Source organism: Canis lupus, chromosome 36, assembly GCF_048164855.1.
Source record: "Canis lupus baileyi chromosome 36, mCanLup2.hap1, whole genome shotgun sequence".
Classification (NCBI taxonomy): Eukaryota; Metazoa; Chordata; class Mammalia; order Carnivora; family Canidae; genus Canis; species Canis lupus.
The window spans coordinates 22,282,726-22,301,888 of NC_132873.1; the positions used below are offsets into that span (position 1 = coordinate 22,282,726).

General features: G+C 39.4%; 1 protein-coding gene across 5 annotated transcripts in view; it reads left to right on the plus strand.

The window, feature by feature from the left end:
• Nucleotides 1-19,163, plus strand: part of SATB2 (SATB homeobox 2) — a 288,389-nt gene that overhangs the window by 239,512 nt on the left and 29,714 nt on the right. For all 5 annotated transcript variants that reach the window (XM_072813436.1, XM_072813439.1, XM_072813437.1 and 2 more), the window contains one exon: nucleotides 11,594-11,791. In XM_072813436.1, the coding sequence (XP_072669537.1) occupies nucleotides 11,594-11,791 (198 nt within the window). The remainder of the gene's footprint in view (nucleotides 1-11,593; nucleotides 11,792-19,163) is intronic.

Consider the following 19,163-nt stretch of genomic DNA (forward strand, 5'->3'; position numbering starts at 1 on the left):
TGGTGGTGATGGGGGGAGTGCTTTCTGTATTTAGAAAAGTAGAGGAAGGCTGACACATGGCAAAAAGGAGAGATCTGTAACCTGGTTTTAAAATCTCAGATGCTGGTGATGACAGGGCCAACCCCAGAGGAAGTCATCCAGGAATAGATAGGGACCCGGGGGCTCTTTGGTGAGATGACATAGCATGTCCTTACCTCCACCAAGATTTAAAGACTCTGGAGTTCCCCTCCTTGCTACACACTTTCCCAATGCCACAAGCTGCAGGAGCTAGCACTAGAATCAGGGGTAAGAGAGTCCTTATTCCTCCTGCACAAAGAAATTTGAGAGGGAGCCATAATTCTGATCCCACTGCAGCTGGGGAAGATGAGTTTCTGGGCTCCAGGACACAAGTCTGAAATCCTTTTCCCCATCAAAGCTGTGTTCTCCATGGTGATTGGGTTTCAGTGTGTTCTACGCTTCATGTACATTAGGATTAAGTAGATTTTGTGTTCTGACCTTTATTCCTTCCTTATCACTTATGTTTACATCAAAAAAAATGTATTCCGTGTTCCTACTGACTTAATAAATTGTATTCCTAAGTAGAAGGCTACCTATGCTTTAGATGTAGATTGCAAACTCAGATTTTATGAACTTCCTTCCCTATCATAAAATCTTTTCTTATAGATGCTCTGATTTGTTTAACAGGCTGAATGATTTAAAATATGCAGCTCTTCATGGCAGGTCCTTTTAAAATAAAGTGGAAACAAAGGAAAGACAGACAACTTTATATAAAGAAAAATAATGGATATATTATTTGGTTTGTTTCTTTTATTGCTCTTTGCTTTTGGAGGTTGTTTTTTTTTTTTTTTTTTTTTTTTAAGATTTTATTTATTTAGTCATGAGAGACCACAGAGAGAGAGAGAGAGGCAGAGACACAGGCAGAGGGAGAAGCAGGCTCCATGCAGGGAGCCCAACATGGGACTCGATCCCGGTCTCCAGGATCAGGCCCTGGACTGAAGGCGGCGCTAAACCGCTGAGCCACCCAGGCTGCCCTGGAGTTTTTAATCACATTCAGTATATGTGCTAACAAGTTTCCTTCATTTGGTCATGGGTTACCACATTAATCTTTACTTTTGTGTCTCTTAAAAATGCCCCAGGCAGAATTTAGTTGTACATATTTCTTTTTTTAAAGAAGTAACCTGTATTTTATGGTTATTACTTAAATGACCAAGTAATTTTCATTTTTGAAAATTTAGGAAATGAAGAAAAGTTTAAAGGTAAAAACATTAATCACCTGTAAGTCTACAGTGCAGAGATAGTTACTGTTCACATTTTAGAGTCCTTCTAACACGTAGTGTGTGTGTATGGATGTGCACGTGTGTTTATACCCTAATTGAAATCATAGTGCACAACACATAATTATAAGACAAGCTAAAACTATTTTTTTTATGGCCAACTTTTCATGTAGGAAAGTAAATTTACAAAGTATAAAATATTGCCTTTTATCTCATTATTAGTTTCTTAGCCTTTGGAAAATATCACACAAAGATCAAGGTTTTGCCACTTTGCTCAAAAAGATGTCTGACATTTATCTTATATTATTATGTTCCCTTTATGGAAATGGCTCTATTAGAACTGGGATAGCTCAGGCTATTGGAAGTCGATATTTGGCTGCCCCATCTCCCTGGTATAAGAAGTGACAGGCAGCAGTAGCTATGTGATACTGTGTGTAAGATGAGTCGGGTGGTCTCAGTCCCAACTGAGATGATTTTGCGTTTGCTCTCATGTTCAGCAGGTAAGGCCAGCTAATGAGGCATGCAGCCTTGCCTGAGTAGCTGCCTCTTCCTGCTGGGCAGGTTTCTTTATAATGGCATCATACTGACAGCCTATCAAGGAGCAGTTTCTACTTTTGTCAATTGGGACATGTTTACTACAAGTTCAGGGCTAGCCACTAAATTCAAGCGAAAAAAATTAATATATGTACACTACAATTACCCTTTGAAAAAAGTTATCATGCCAAGTAGTGAAGAAATTAGATTTCTCAACATCCCCAAATGCCAGACTAAAGTAGGCAGTCAACACGATGTTTAAGCATCAAATTGAGCCCTTCATTCTCTGCCTTTTTTTTTCTCAGCATCATCTCAAAAGATTACATTCTGTTGAGAGATTATCAGCAGAAATTCCCTCAAGATCTCAGTTTTTATATCAACCTTATAGTGAGAAATTGGGTTCTTTTTACTGTCCCTACAATTAATTATGTTAATGTTTCATGCCCTAAAACTAGCTTTTAAGAGAGCCCTTAATTAGATATGGATGAAGATTAATCACAGAGTTCTATGCAGTTTTTAAAATATCAAATACCTTTACCTATACCTCAAGTTTTCGTATTGGCTTTAAGCACATTTTTATATCCACTGCAGAGATCCTCAAGTTACATTATTTACCTGTTGATGACATGGCACCTTTGGAAACTTACATGTGAAGCAAATGAGTTTGACATAGTAAAACTATTTCTCCAAGCCCTCCCAGCCCTCTTACAAAGAGCACATTGGGTTAAACAGGGTTCTTATAGGTGGAGAATGTTGGTACCTATGAAGAGTTCCTATCACTTTGCTGTGGAAACTGTTGGATTATCTTCCTTCCACAGAGCAGAGACCAGGGTGAGGGAAGCTGGTGCAAATTTTAAGAAGGCAGAAGCTTTCAGAGCCACAATCATTAAATTTTGCACATTAGTTGGTTGCTTGCCTCACTTGGGTCCCAGCTCTGATCTTTTTTTTTTTAAAAAAAAAAAGTCTCATTCATAGTTTCCTGCTGTGTCTGGATTTTTTCCCCCCTACACTTCTAAGTTCTTGAGGCAGTTTGTGAAATATATAGCATTATGTCACAGGTATGTGGAATTTGGACCTGAAGTCAGGAACTGGAAATATTTGGTTGTTCTCTGCTTGATGTTTCAACTTAGCACATTTTGCTGTGAATACCTTTCTAGTATTTAAGTGGAGAAGTATAGGATTTGAGATTCATTCATCTTTTTGATAAACATGGATGGCTTTTTCAGCTGCATGTTCCCACTTATGCATGTATGTATCTGTGTATATATTTGTATAAAATCATACCAGATCTCCACATTATTATGTAGCTATGTTTATCCCATATATCTTTGGAAAGAAGGGCAACAAGATTTTATGAAATCCCCTCTTGTCTTGAGCCATCCATAACAGAAGTTAAGGAGTTGTTCTGAAATAAAATTTTCATTACGCTCAATTACAGATTCAATCTTTACAAACACATCCATAGAAATGTGAGAGACATGCCCAGAGACAGCTGAAAATTGGTCCCCGTGAAAATAGTTTAGAACTTAGTGTATAGTCTTGAAAAAATACAAAAAGAAGCAGATCATTTTTACTTAACACGTTCAAGGTATAAAATAATTAACCTTGAACTGTAACCAAATGCTTAGCACAGACCCTTTTCAGGTTTAGATGACCTCCTCGTCAGAGTCACTGAAGCCCTTGACAAGTCTCCCTTGCAGTTAGCGTTTTATCCATTTCAGTTTTCTTGATTAGGTTATCTTGAATCATTAGGGGGTTTATTTATTTTAATAGACACTTATTGGATTCATGAAAAGAGAATTTGGTGACTAAGAAACAAGAGCTGAATATTATCTGGCTCATTTCACACTTCAGAAGAGTCTCAACCAGCTGAAGAGAAATCCTTTCACAGTTACAAAAGTTTGTTTGGGGACTTTATGTGCTTCCATTTAGAAAGCGACTGTCTGTGGTTAATAATATGAATTTTCTTTTGAGACACTCAGAAAACATTTCCTTTTGGTTACATATGCTGACATTTTCTGTATTGAGGATGTGGGTGAGTAAATGGCCTTTTACATTTCTGTGCAAGAAGCTTTGAGTCATTCTCCTGAAGAACTGTTCATTTGCTGACTGATTCATTCATTGGAGTTCCTAGAGGGGCAAAGGGGGTGGAGGTTACTTACTATTTGTAGATTGAATTCACTTATCAGCTCCGTGTTAGGCACATTGAGAAGCACATTACAACATAACGACTGAGAAGGCCCCGCCTTCAAGGCAAGTAAACCTTACCTAACAGGAACAGTTATTTATTCTGTCTCTCTCTTTGTAGCTCAGACTAGGCTATAAACTTGTTTATTGCTAAGCAACTCTTGGTTTTTATTTATTCTGAAATATTATAGAAACTAGGAAATTTGTGACCGACATAGAACTTAATTTTTTATTTATTTATTTATCTATCTATTTATTTATTTATTTATTTACTTACTTATTTATTTATTAAGGAGGAAAACATGGGGCCTGGGAGAAGTTTGCGTCATTACCAGTGTCCTGGGGTAGGAAAACAAGTAACTTAGTACGCAGTGACATTTCAGTACCACGGACAGGAACTCTTGCCTTCCCATTTGCTTCCCCTCCCCCATCACTTAAGGGTAAGGTTTGGAGCTTATGGGATTCAAAGTCATCTCTACTGGGGTTCAAACTCAAACTCTGGTCATATTATCATTTTGTGAAAGACCTCCCTGGTTATTTGGAAAGCTATTTGGAGGCTGAGAATGCAAACTGGAGAATTCTCCAGTTTGGAGAATATCGCTCAGCTATTGTCTACTTGAAAATTTTAAACCTTTAAAATTTCTATAACTGAAATAATAATACTGCCCTTTCTGAATCATTTTTAATCCAGGAAAGCTATAAAAAAATCTCATATGAATGACAACACACACAGAAAAGAAAATGGTTAAAATGATGAGAACAGATTTTTTAAAAAAGAGATTGGGGTTTACAATACATGTCATTTTTTTTTGTTAGAGTGAAAACTCCTATTGGGTGAACCATATGAGGTATGTACTTTACCATTACCAGGCCATTGTGGGTCCTGATATGCTGTGAAAGAAAAAATATATATAAACACACACACACGTGTGTGTGTGTGTATAGGCTAGGATAACTGGTGTTCTTGACTTTATCATAGTCTTTTCCCTAAGGACTTCTTGTTAGGAAGGAATGAGGGAAGAAGGAAGAGAAAGCAAAGCAAAGAAAAAAGAAGGAAAAATTAATTCCTTGTTATATCACTTAAAAGTCTTCTATAGCTCCCAAGGCCCATAGGATTAAGATGAAATTTCTTTGCATATTATTCTTTCTAACCTGAGCCCACCTCTTTCTAGACTGCATTAGCTAACAAAGTTGTTTCTCATTCCTAAATAATTCCAATTATTTATGATAATTTTCTAAATCTCTGCATTTGCTAATAATATTATCTCTGCTTGGAACATGCTTCTGATCACATCCCTTCCCTATGTGGTGAAATCCATCTTTATGTTTCAAGATCCACCTTATATGTCATTCTCTATTGTGATATTTTTCCTGAGCTTCATTGTCAGAATACTCACTTCCATGCTGGTGATCTCAACTAACCTGGTTAGTAAAAATAATCAAGACAAATGATATATGTAACATACCAGCACATTGCATGGCACATAATAGATGGGTGCTGAATACAAAATTACAAACTGAATTAATGTTCTGACAGACTTATCACTATTTTTTATATATTATATATAATGCATGAATATATAATGTAAATTAGATCACTCCATTTTTAAAAAAAATCATATTTGTGCATTAGAGATGGGAAAACAAGTCTCAGAACGTTGACAGGGTTCCTTCTGAGAAACAGTTCCCCTCTCCAACTATAACTCTGAATTTGAGGCTGCAAAACATTCCAGTAGGCTCATTTTTATGTACTCAGATAATTTCAGTTAAATCTAATGAACATTTATTCAGGATCTTTTGTGTGTAAGGAACTGCAGCGCTGTGAAAATGTTGAAACGAGTAAGAAACCAACCCTTTCCTTCCACCCTCATCAAGAACCGACCATTCCAATGGGGATGTGCATACATGCCCCCGTGTAATAATAATCATCATCAAATCACAGAAGAGCATAAGCAAAATGCTTTGGAGTCATGCAGGAGTGAGCAAACAGTTCTTTCAGATCAGGTGAGACCATGTCAGCTGAGCTTTGGAATATAGCTTCTCAGGGGGGACAGAAGGTTGTGTATGAGACATTTCAGCCAAGGGAGTAAGTAACATGAGCAATATTAGTTGTGCTCAAACACTTGTTACTCACTTAGCTTCAGTTCACCCGTACTAAAATAGTTAGACTGACTATATGAATATTCAACCAACCTTTGGTTAAAACTAAAGAGAAATCACAGATGGGTAGGCACATACCGCACGGTTCATGCATGGAGATGGGAATACCAACCAAATTCAGGGTCTGTAACTCACAATGGCTGGAGCACAAAGTCAGCAGAGGAATTGATGAGAGACAAAACCATGAAAGAAAAACAGGAGCAAATTGTGGTTCTTATTATGCCTTTTTAATGCTTTTGAATTGGGAATGAGGGGTATCTTATTTAGGTAAATCTTTAATAAAACTGTCAACTTACTAGAAGATCAAGGTTATCATTCATCTTTTGAAAAGAAATAATGGCACATTTCTTCAAGTCATAAAGAATCCTAATACATTTGCAACATGATTTGCTTTGTAAATTTAGATTGACATGCAACTTTTCAGGAACACATGGATTGTGTGAGTGTTGCCTCACCTGCATAGTTGGAAAGTATGGTCAGAATTGTTTTTTCATCTGAAGGAAACATATTTGTTTAAGGGGCTGATTAGATGATTAAAATGAGATATTTTTAGATATTATTTACTTACACACTGAATGCTTGGGAACACTTTAACCATTGATTGCAAGAATGCAGCCTTTAAACTTATATTCCCTCTCTAGGTTCAGAGGTTGAAGGCAAAAGAGTTTCAATCATTAATTCCCTGACATCATTACACTTAGACTCCGTGTATATTTTTTTCGATGTAAGTTTAGGTGTTCTTTGTATTTTTTTTAACATTTTTTATTTTTAACAAATTTCAGACTCCCAGAAATGTTGCAAAATAGTACAGTGTCTATATATCCCTCACTTAACTTTCTCTCACCTTATATCACCACAGTGCGGTTATCAAGACCAGCAAATTAACATTGCTTTAATACGCTAACTAAACTAAAAAGTTTCTTCTAATCTCAGTAGTCTTTCCACTATTGACCATTTTCTGTGCCAAGGTCCCATCCAGAGACCACACTGCAGTTAGTGATTATTTCTCTTTACTTTTCTGCAGTCTGTGACTGGGTCTTTCTTCCTCCTCCTCTTTCTCCTCCTCCGTCTCCTCCTTTTTTTTTTTTTTTTTTTTTTTGGCTGGTATCATAAATTTATTTTTTATTGGTGTTCTATTTGTCAACATACAGAATAACACCCAGTGCTCATCCTGTCAAGTGCCCACCCTAGTGCCCACCACCCAGTCACATCTCCTCCTTTTTTTAAATGACAATGCCACTTTTGAAGAATACTGTTATGCGGGGATCCCTGGGTGGCTCAGAGGTTGGGCGCCTGCCTTCGGCCCAGAGAGTGATCCTGGAGTCCCGGGATCGAGTCCCACATGGAGCTCCCTGCATGGAGCCTGCTTCTCCCTCTGTCTGCATCTCTGCCTCTCTCCCTCTGTGTCTCTCATGAATAAATAAATAAAATCTTAAAAAAAAAAAAAAAGAAGAATACCGATACGCTATTTTGTTGAACATCTCTCAATTTGGGTTTGTCGTGATTCAACTGAGGTTATGCTTTTTTGGCAAGACTGCCGCAGAGACTGGGCTGTGTTCGTTCTTTGCAGTGCCTGAAACCACAGGGTTCATGATGTGCATATGTTATCACTGGTGATGTTGCCCTCAATCCCTTGGTCAAGGTGGCTTCTTTGTACTTTAACCCTGATGGGTAATTATCATCTGCTATTTCTGACAAATAACAAGGTAAACAGACCGTGGAATGTGGAGCTAGAAAGAGAACTTGGAAACCATCTTTTGTAAACCCTTCCTTTAACGGTTATATTCCAGAAGCTGTAAGAAGGGAACCACTTGCCCAAAGGTAACCCAGTCACTTAATGTCAGAGCAGGAACTTAGCAGTTAGGTTTCAAGGCTCCGTGTTGAATACCCTCTGAGCTTCCTGGCTGTAACTCACTTAGCCTCAGTTTTACCATACTGGAAAGGCTAAACTGACTATATGAAGATTCAGCTAACCTTTGATCGAAACTTACAGCCAGACTAAAAGAGCAGTCGCAGAGAGGTCTATACCCCATGGTTCATGGCGCCTGCTCACAGAGCTGACCAAAGCTGGAAATCAGATAAACTTCTGTATCAGCATTTCTGAAATGAAGATAATTCTCCTGGAATTCTCCACATAACACGCAGGGAACAACAACAAAAAACCTACTTGAGATTTTTAACAGAAAAAGGAGATTTGTTTATTAATAATTCATGAGTTCCCATTGAACATGCACGACAGAAACAGTGCTATTCAATAGAGAATACTGTCATCTGTCACTGTTTTATTTGACATTTACACTTTTTTTTTCCTGATACTGCAAAACTTTCTTGGACGGCATGCAAAAATTATATAAATGAAAAAAAATCCCAATGTGGGGACTCTCTATCTCTTCTGTGGTGGGTTCACTCACATACATGTGTGTTCATGCAGCAACATGGCACTTTCTCACACGTTCATTAGCGCCCAAACAAGCTAATAAGAGACCCCATTGAGAAAACAGATAAGCATCCCAAATGGGCTGGTGGAAGGACCCTGTGAATAAAAAGATGGAGGGTGAGAGGGGAAGTAGGTGGGGTAGAAGAATAGATTTCTGGAAGGTAAGCATACAAATACGTGGAATGAGCAGTGAGAGCAAAAGGAAAGTAAATTATGGCTGTCTTGAAGAAAACCAACAAACATACATTGCCATGTGAAATGCAAAATAAATATTTATAAATGGCATCACGGGAGCACCACTGGTAGGGAATATCGACATTTAGTGGAAGAGCAAGTTAGAGTTTGGAGCACCTTGCAATTTTGTGCTACTGTAAGGCTCTTGACAATCTTTCTGCTCTGTAGGTTAGTTATTATTTATAAAAATCACAGAACCAGCTGATACATTCATAAGCTAATTATTGAAGCAGCTGGGTACACATGGTGCAATATGTCCAAGGCTGTGAAGTATCACAGATTTCTTGGGGCCTGCTGTGGTGGGGGTGCACTGTTGAAGGCTCCATCCCTTAATCTGATCAGCCAAGCAAACACTTTGTGGGGAAACTAGATTAATAACCCTCTAAATACCATGAATGTGCTTCATCTTCAAAACCGGGTTCCCTTAAACATGCTATTAGCTCAGCTCCATCAGGGATTTGAGGAAGTTCTCTGGTGCCCTAAGAACAGGGTCTTGTTGGCTACCTCCCTGTGCCAGAAATTAATTTGGTTTGCTTATGTCTGCACACATGATCACACTTGTGTCTAATCTGCTCCCTAATAGCTTCAAGGTCAGGACCTTGCATGTCAGTGGGCAAATTGAGCACCACACTTCTTAAAGACTGAATGGCAGACAGCACCCAGTCCATAACGAGGCCTGTAGTTTGTTCTAAGTGATTGTAATGAGTGCAGATTATAACAGCGCATATAAATCAAACGCGGCAATGGATGTTGTGCGAGACATTCCGGGTATCATAAGTGGAGATACCACTCAGCTGTCACCTGCCTCCTTTCAAGCTGCAGCTTCCCACAATGCAGTTCACTCCTCGAGCGGAACAGCAGGTGCTGTCCTCCTGAAGGTCTGGGCATCTCAGAACTTCATCTTTTAACAGACGTAGGTTTTTGTTTTTATTTTCTGTTAAGTGATTGGTCTCTGCTCTAGCTTCCCCCAGGAGATGTTAAACATACCTGTTTGAAACATTTGAAAGAGTTCAGTTGGAGACTTATTCAGATCTGTGAAAAGATAGAGAAAGAGGAGCTTATTTTTCCACAGCTGGTTTATTTTCCATCTCAAGAAGTCTTTTCCTTTGTACAAAGAAACCCTTGAGGAAACACTTTGGGACGGGGAGATTTTTTTTTTTTTTAATATCATTTATTTTCTGATGAGGCTAAAAAATGTGATTGTCTTCAGTTTTCATATAGGTTGCACCTTGAAAAGCAGCATTTACCTATCTCTCAGTTGACTTGAAAAAAAGTCTATGAAAATGCTTGGAAAAAACATTTCCAAGCAAATGATTCGATATCTTGTTTTCATTCTTCCTAACCCTCTAACTCTCCCCAGCTCCCAGTTTATTGCAAGAAAAGATCAGGTCTGCGCAAATGTGGCCTCTCACTTGTAAAAACAAGGCAGTGTTGTGTTACAGATTAGTTTATAAATCCCCAGTGGCTTCACAGTTCAGTGCCTACAGCTGCTGCAGATGGGCCTGGGTTTTTGTCTCTTCGCGGTGCTGCAGCCGGCAGTTGAAGGAGAAAATGGAATGATCAGGTTATTAACATGGAGGCCGCGAGGAAGAGGCTGCACAATGAGAACAGCTGGTGTTGCTGTCTTGGCTGATGCAGCGGAGATAATCAAATCTTGCCTTTTTTTGGGTAAAGGCAGAAGACACAGTGGAGAGTTAGACAAACAACAGCTTATGATATTATATGGGGTTTTTATAATGCATGTCAGGAACTTTCATTGGCTTACAAGTTAGGATATAAAATTCGTTGAGAGTTGGGGATTTAATTTTTACAAAGTTATTTGTATTTATTTATGCACCTTTTTAGAAAAATCTTACTCCTTTGCAAGACGCGTGATGTGGGACAGTTCTTGTTTTTAAAATTAGCGATGTAGCTTGGAAGTGATGGGTTAGAAAGCTACTGGGTAAAATATTTTGACATGAGTCAGTGAGCGATGTTGACAGCATCCTCTGTATTATTTTCATATAATCCATCATTATTTGCATTACATTTTCTTTCTCGTGCAGTTTCAAGCGAGAGAACATCCGGATGCCAGAGTTGGGAGGCACATTTGCAGGTGTGACCCGGCCAACTGCCTACCTTCCTGCAGGTGTGGCCGTGGTGGGAAAGGGATGGTTAACAGGGCCTAAAGCCCAAGGCATAAAGAGATGGAGCAAACATACAACATTTTCATGATAGCTAAGGTGGTGGTTTTTATTTTGTGAAGTTACTAATAATTCTAAGACTATCTCCTTTCTAGAGAGTTCAATGTTGTTTACACTCAGACATTTTCCTCCTTTAGAATTCACTATGTTGTAATACATATTTGTTCATTTTCAGTCTTCTCTTTGGATGGAAACTATCCAACTGGGTAATTTTAAAAAATTGTAGCTGAGCAACATAGTTTACTTTTTTTTTTTTTTTTTTCAGAGAATTGGATAACTGTCATCTTGCTTGAGTATGTTTTACAAAGGGGCCTGTAAATTCATTGAGAACGTGTTCAGTAGGGAGGATGATAAGGTCATTAACAAGCGTGAAAACTCTTGGGCATTGGTGTAACCACTTCTGTGGTCACTGGTTGGTTTTCAGAGTTGCCAGGCTATTGCAGTATCTTCTTGGGTTGGTAGGAATAATTCTGACAGAAAAATAGGCAACCCTGGGATGACAATGGACTTCAGCCCAGCCATGCTCTGCTGCCCTGAATCCTACAGATTAACCCAGGTGACCTTGTCTCTCTCTCTCTCTCTAGGGCTGGTTGTGCGAACTGCTCCGCTGGAAGGAGAACCCCAGCCCAGAGAACCGCACCCTCTGGGAGAACCTCTGTACCATCCGTCGCTTCCTAAACCTTCCCCAGCATGAGAGGGATGTGATCTATGAGGAAGAGTCAAGACATCACCATAGCGAGCGCATGCAACATGTGGTCCAGCTTCCCCCTGAGCCAGTGCAGGTCAGCGTCCCCTTCCTCCCCTAACCTGAGCACAGCTTTTGATGCCAGCAACTGTCAAGGGTCAGAGGGGCACACCACACCACCTCCCATTGAAAGGTGTCTCATGCCATGTCTTCAACGACAGCGGACCCTGTTCTCACTGTGGGCACATCATGTGTGTGCATGAGCGTGTGTGTGTGTGTATGTGCACACACGTGCACATGTTCACTTGGAGAAAAATGAGTGAGAGTCAAATCCAAAGGCAGCCGCTTTCCTGAGTGTCTTACTTGTGGGATTGTGAAACCAGAGCACTTGTGGAGGATTAAATCTCCCAATCAGAAAACATAGTTCATAGTTTCCATCATTTTCTACAGAAAAAACTCTGAAGTCGCTAATAAATTAATCTAAAATCCCTGAAGGAATGTTTGATTTGGCTGAGGAAAAGAAATATCCACAGGAGCTAGAGAATACCGTTGAACTAAACTGAATCTTTGAGATACATTACGATAGGTTCTTAGAATTTTAAGATGAGTGCTTGCTGGTTTTGGTTTCCTGTCTTTCAGAAATCTGTGTTCATTTGGGTTGCATGTTTTGTTTGGTTAGTGTTTGCTCTCATTGAGAGAAGTAGTATTTTTCTGAAAGCAATTGAGTTTAGCTTCTGGGTCTTGTATTAGTCTAAAATCAGTGACTTTCAGGAAGAAATATTAATTAGGTTAATATCCCAAATTTTGACCTCTGAGAGTTTGCCCTCAAATTTTTTGATAGGTTTTGAGATTTGTCACACTGTCCAATATCAGCAGTCCCAGCTACCACCAAAGAGGACCCTGCAGGGCTTCTGTCTGAACCTCCTTTTGTGTAGCAAGAAAGAAGCAGGAATCATGCATGTGTGCATGTGTGTGAAGAATGGAAGAGAAGATGAGGAGAATGAAGGAAGGGTCGGGTGCATTTCTTGATCAAGATATCAAAGGAGAGGTAGTGAAGGACTTGGCAAAATGTTCTTCCCTGAGGTTTCCTTGTCTCCTTTCACTTCCATCTCATCCCACATGCCTGGGGGAGAAGCCAGAAGTCAACGGGTCCATTATATCACTTATCATCCACATACTGACATCTCAGTCAGTGCTTTCATGCTGTCATTGGTCAGTTTCCAAAGTCACAGAGTGAATTGCCCAAATGATTAGACTCATGAAATCATACAGCTAGAAGCAATCTTTTAACATGGTCACAGTGAACTCAGAGTGGGTGGGTGATAAGAGTACACAGCTAAGCGGTGGAGCCCACTGTCCTGGTCCTGGACTTGTGGTAAGGGCAACTCCTTTCCCAGAGGTGAGCCCCAGGACTTACCCTTCATAGCCCACCTTCCTGCTTCCCTCTCCTGTCCTTTCCTGGCTGGGGCCTCATCCAAACACGAGGGCACCTTCCTACAGATAATTAGACAAACATGCTAAGTCACAAAGAGCAGTGTTTTTAGATTTTGAAATTTAGTAGAAATTAGTAGAATTAGTAGAATTTAAAGAGGGAGCTAGTACAGGTTTGTCAAGTTTCTCTTTCTTTGTTTCTTTAATAAAACAAAACCTTCCTCTCCTTATGTTCTGTTTTTTTTTTTTTTTTAAGATTATTTATTTATTTATTTATGAGAGACACAGAGAGAGAGAGAGGGGCAGAGACAGGCAGAAGGAGAAGCAGGCTCCATGCAGGGAGCCCGATGTGGGACTCAGTCCCTGGACTGCAGGATCGCGCCCTGAGCTGAAGGCAGATGCTCAACCGCTGAGCCACCCAGGTGTCCCACATCAAGCTTTTCTTTTGGAGAAGACATTGATTTGAAAAATTTAAGGGGAGCTCCAAGTTACTATCCATATCATTTCCTAAAATAAAATACTTTTTAATATCAACAAATTAATGAAAAGGATAGGCTGAGACAAAAGATCTTATAAACTATATAAATTCACTCAGAAGAAAAACTCACTGTCACTCTTGTTTTTCTTGTTTTGATGTGAACTAGTCAAAACCTCTGTGTTGAACCAGTACAGGCAACGACTACCTTCAGCGAACCACCAACTTTGTGTGGACCTTGCATTCATGGTCCATCTTAATTCACCTAGGTGAAGTGGAAATAGAACAGGAATGAAAAACTGATTTATTGTAGACGTTTAGAGCATCCAAATTTTATCATAAGATGGTGACGAAGTTGGAAATTTAGAGAAGTTTGAGATAAAAATACTAAAACCGTTATAACTGAGGACCATCCTTCATTTGGATGATGGTCCCTCTACATTTCTTTCTCCATTCTTTGTTTAGAACTTCTCATCTCTATGAGGTCCCTATATGTAGGAAGCTAAGAGGATTTTTAATATATAATATTCTAACTGACCAGTTTGAGTAAAGTAAATCTTAGAGGCAGACTGCCAATTGATTTATGAGTTTTATTATCTTTTATGTTAGTATGTCAAAACAGAAGTATGTGCTAACAATATTTAATGGCTAAGAAAGAGTCTGCCTATAATTTTCCTTTTCAGTTTTAAGTACTTCTTGGCTTTTAACATTCCCTTCTGATATCACTGAGAGAATTCACTTATTTTATAAAAGGTTATCCTTATCACTCAGATCTTAGCCAAAGAGTTTACAAATAAGGTGATTTTCTCTACATTGGCTTTGCCTTGGCCATTGACCTTGATCCTATAACTACTGTGAAATTCTTCAATCTGTTACCTTTCTTTCTTTTTTTTTTTTTTACATCGTGCCTGTCTCAGTGACACTGCTTTGAAATGCTGCATTTGTCAGCAAAAAGCTTTGAATTAATTTTATATTACAGTCATGATATGAGAAATGAAGAAAAATAAATGGATTGTTGTCAGAACTCTTGAGATTGGAGAATACAGTTGGCACAGCCTCTGCCACTTAGGAACGACTGTATTTTAATAAAAGATCCCAAACTACTAAGAAGTGTCCGTAATTGTGCGAAAGTTAAGGCACTGAACTCAGGGTTAGGATTCATTTGTGCCCTTATATCAACTAAAATTTTAGGGAGATACAATTATTTACGTGTTGTAGAAATTTTACGTAGGGTAATACTAGTTTGATATTGTGATGTTTTGCCTAGGTAGGCAGGAAATGCACCATTTTTATAAAGTTGCTAAATGTAGGTGAAATCAGTGATTATGAAGAGCTGCTGATGTATGCAGCATGTTGAAAAGCATGCAGAAGTCCCCTCCACTTGTGGTTAATGGAGGGTCCTATTTAAATTTCTTTAAGTAGTTAGGGTATACTATTCCTCAGTTTTTCTGAAATGTTAAGGATATGAACCATTGTGCATAACTATGCAGCAGATTAATCTGTTGAATTCAAAGTCTGCATCGATGTACTACATAGAGGAAGAAGCTTCATAATCACCCCGGCCCCATTCAGTGTTTTCTGTGATCTGAGAAGTCCCTTAGAATCTGTACCTCTTTCCTTAAGGAAGAGAGGAAAGTTTTCTTGCCTTTTGTTTGCAAATAGTTTATATATTGTTACATTGCCTGCAGTTGTGTTTCTTTATTTTTAAAGCTGCAAAGCGTTTTAAAAATTCAAGCCCTTAAACTTAAAAGATGAAGCCCTTCCTTTAAAAATGAAGCCCACCCTTCATAATAAGAAAATTTGACATGAAACCCCAATTTTGTGTAACAACGCAGAAAATCAGATCTGACCCATTCCCATAGCCAGAGCTGATACGCAGTACTCCCATCCCGCTGCAAGACGCCCGTTGCCCAGCCTGTTTTTGTGCACACACACATCCAGTCCACTTCATTCGTTCAGACCTTGTCATGTCACTCTGCCCCTGTAAGGCTGCCTTGCACATGTGACTCCAGCTCTACACCCAAAGGTGCCAAACCAAAGCTGCAGGTGCTTTTGCCTCCTATGGTTCTGATTTCCTCCATGGTAGTCATATATGCCATTTATTTTGATAATTCTGACACCGAACAGAATGCTTTGCATGCTTACCAAGAAATGCACGTTTGATGGAATTTCCCTTCAGAGATGAAGCTAGGTTATGGTTGAGACCAAGTTGGGTTTTGGGCCACTGAGAGGTGCTGGTAGCCCCAAGACACTGTGGTCCTGGAAGAATGGAGTGTTTCCTCCTTAGGGATCCAGACCTCTCCAGGTGAGGTCCAGCTTTGATGTCATATTGATGTACCTGCTTTCTCCAGTTTTCTTTCCAGTATTCTAAATCTCTTTAGAAACTCTCATTTAAATCTCTGCTGTGTCAGGACGCCTGGTGGGCTCAGTCTGGAGCATGTGACTCCTGATCTCAGGATCATGAGTTCAAGCCCCACAGTTGGTGTAGAGATTACTCCAAACAAACAAAAATCCCTGCTGTGTAGAAAGTGACTTTCAAGGCTCTGAACACACGTTAAAATGAGATGCATCTTTACCATGACCCTCAGTGGGGGTAATATTGCCTTTAGGGAGTGAAAATGGATTCTTGAGGAGCATAGATTGCTTTACAATGGTTTGTGGCCTTCCAAAGGGACACAGTACGTGAAGAGATATTCAGTATTTCTGGAATTAAAATTTCATGAAGCAGGGGAGATAATTAGGGGGAAAATGCCTAAAAAATTTCCTTCAGAGGTTAAGAATGAAAAAAAAAAAACTGATAAACATAATGTTTTTAGTCCTTGTATAGATAGCACAAAGAAGACCAATATAGGTGAGATGACATGGGAAACTAAAACATTCCGTGAAAAGGATGATATAAATTCTACTTGTTCGTGCCAGAAGGTCAGAGACCAAATTATTTCTCATGGTTATAATGATTTTCCCGCTAGTGGTTATTATGACCTGAGGCCCAATGGTGAATGGATATCCTCAACTTAGAATCAAAAACTAGTTAGGTCAGGGTATTCATTATTACCAATTCCATTGTACAGTTGGAAAGACTGGAGCAGAGACATTGAGCCTTGCTTGAAGCCAGAATCGCCAGCTGAATGAAAACACAGGCATGTTTGGCGTCCAGTCTTTCCTCTGACCGCACTCCCCTTTTAATGCAGAGAGAAAAAAGGACATTGCTCATGCTATGACTAGGTCACTGAGTGGGGTTGATTGGGGAGCATTTGCCAAATTGTTCATGTCTGTGTCGTTTGCGCTTTATTGCTTTATTATATTTCCACCACAGCGTTTCCATGGCTTATTTTGTAAGTTCAGGAATTCTGAGCTTGCTGCTGTGTGGTTTCCTGACAAGTACTTGTTTTAAAATTCCATGCTGTGCACTGAGTAAGAATGTGAGACCTGGTGGGTGACAGCTGACACCAGCATTGTACCTCTGCTCATCTGGATTGCTGCCCACTCAAGGGAATTCTCAGCATTTTCGAAGCCAGTGGTTCCTTGTCACTGGTATCAAACAGTAGTTCTCAATCAGGGGTGACTTTGCCCTTCATGGGATATTTGGCAGCGTCTGGAGACATTTTCAGTTACTATAGCTCGGAGATGCTACTCGTATCTACTGGGTGGAGCCAGAATCCTGCCATATACCCTGCAATGCACAGGACAGCCCCCTAAAAAAAAAAAAAAAAAGAAAGAAAGAAAGAAAGACCTGTCTGTCAAAACTGTCAGAAGAACTGAAGTGGAGACACTCTGGAATACATATGCCATTAACTGTCTAACGGCATAAGACTAAAAAAAATAAGAGCACATGTGAGGCTGATTCTGTTTTTCCTATATAAAATTTGGGAATAATAATAACAACGAGGACAATGATGGTGTTGGTGATGATTCTTCTTCCTTGGCAGCAGTTAGCCTTTTGGGGTGTGAGGTTCTCAAAATGTGAAATTTTTTTTTTTTTTTTTTTTTTATGTGTCTTGCCTTCTTTAAACCTTATGAAAAACCAAATGGGAGGGTGGTTTTTATCTACTCTCACCATGTGAAAAACTGAAGCCAGAGACGTAACCTGCTCAAAGTGATACCTTAAATCCACACTTGTCTACCTTTAGAGTCTGACTTTCCTCTGTGTGCTGGACAGAACTGCCAACCAACGTGCAGAAGCTGGCTTACTAGTAGCTGTCCGATGCTATGCGAAGAGGTTTACATACATCATTTAATTTTTAGTCATTCTATCAGAGAGATTTAGTTTTGTGAGCTTTCTTCTTTACTGGAAACTTAAACACAGTGAAACCTATCACTCGGGGTTTGATGTCAAAGAACAGAGGTGACTGAACTTGCCACTTTTTGTCCAGCTTTTTTTTTTTTTAAAGATTTTATTTATTTATTCATGAGAGACACAGAGAGAGGCAGAGACACAGGCAGAGGGAGAAGCAGGCCCCATGCAAGGAGCCCGATGTGGGACTCGATCCCGAGTCTCCCAGATCACGCCCTGGGCTGAAGGCGGCGCTAAACCGCTGAGCCACTCGGGCTGCCCTCGTCCAGCTTTTTTGAGACACTGTAGGATGGGACTCTCACTGCTAATGTCTAAGTGTACTTGAAATCTCTCTTTAAGCTGTGCGGTGCGGTTTCAGTCCTGCCTCTCTACTCTGTATGGGCTGTAACTTGCTTTCTGAATTTGTTTTCAAAAGAACAACTTGTAAGAAAAAAAAAGAAATAGCCTAATTAATTCATCAGTTAAGGATGTTTGCAAATCTCTAACCGGGTTACTAGAATTTCTCCCCTCTTGGCTTGGGTTCGTTATAAGCTCTCATTCAAAGTGTGCTAAGGTCGCTCCAGAGTGTTGAAACCCTTTTCCAGCCCCGAGGAGAGATGCAAATGAACACTTCACCATTTTTAATAACATATCATGGCAGTTAGTTTATAAGCAGGTCCTCACGTGGGAAAACCCTGAGTCCCTGACCATCCACGAGGAGCCACACTAGCTTTTTTTCTTATTAACATTATGGGATCCTGCATGTATTTATTCAACTTGAAGAATATTATTCATTTCCAATGTTACCAGTTAACTTTCCTCCATGTTCAAAGTTTTCAGTTTGTTATTCAGGAATATAAAGAGATTTGGAGGTCATTTGCAACCATCTCTTTTTTAAATTGTAGACAAAGGGGTATTTCCATTTTGGGACCATTTTCTACAAAATATAATGAGCAGGGTTTTTTTTCAGTGATGATGTCAGAAAGTTGATGGAGCTCCTTAGAGCTGGTAGCTAACCTAGTAGATTAGATGTTAGCTGTGGCTTTGTTCTTTTCCAGAGATTTAGACAAGTTGCTTGCCTGCTTTTTTAAAGTTCTTAAAGTTTTGGGGTTTTGTTTTTTTGTTGTTGTTGTTTTGTTTTGATATTGCAAGACAGGAATTCCAGCTTAATAATCAGGGATATATTAAGGGAAATTGAGAGTGATAGAACTTCCTAAAAAATTCAAATGTAGGACTATGAATATGGTTAGGTTTCTCTAAACCTGGGAATTCAGCATTCATAGAAATTCA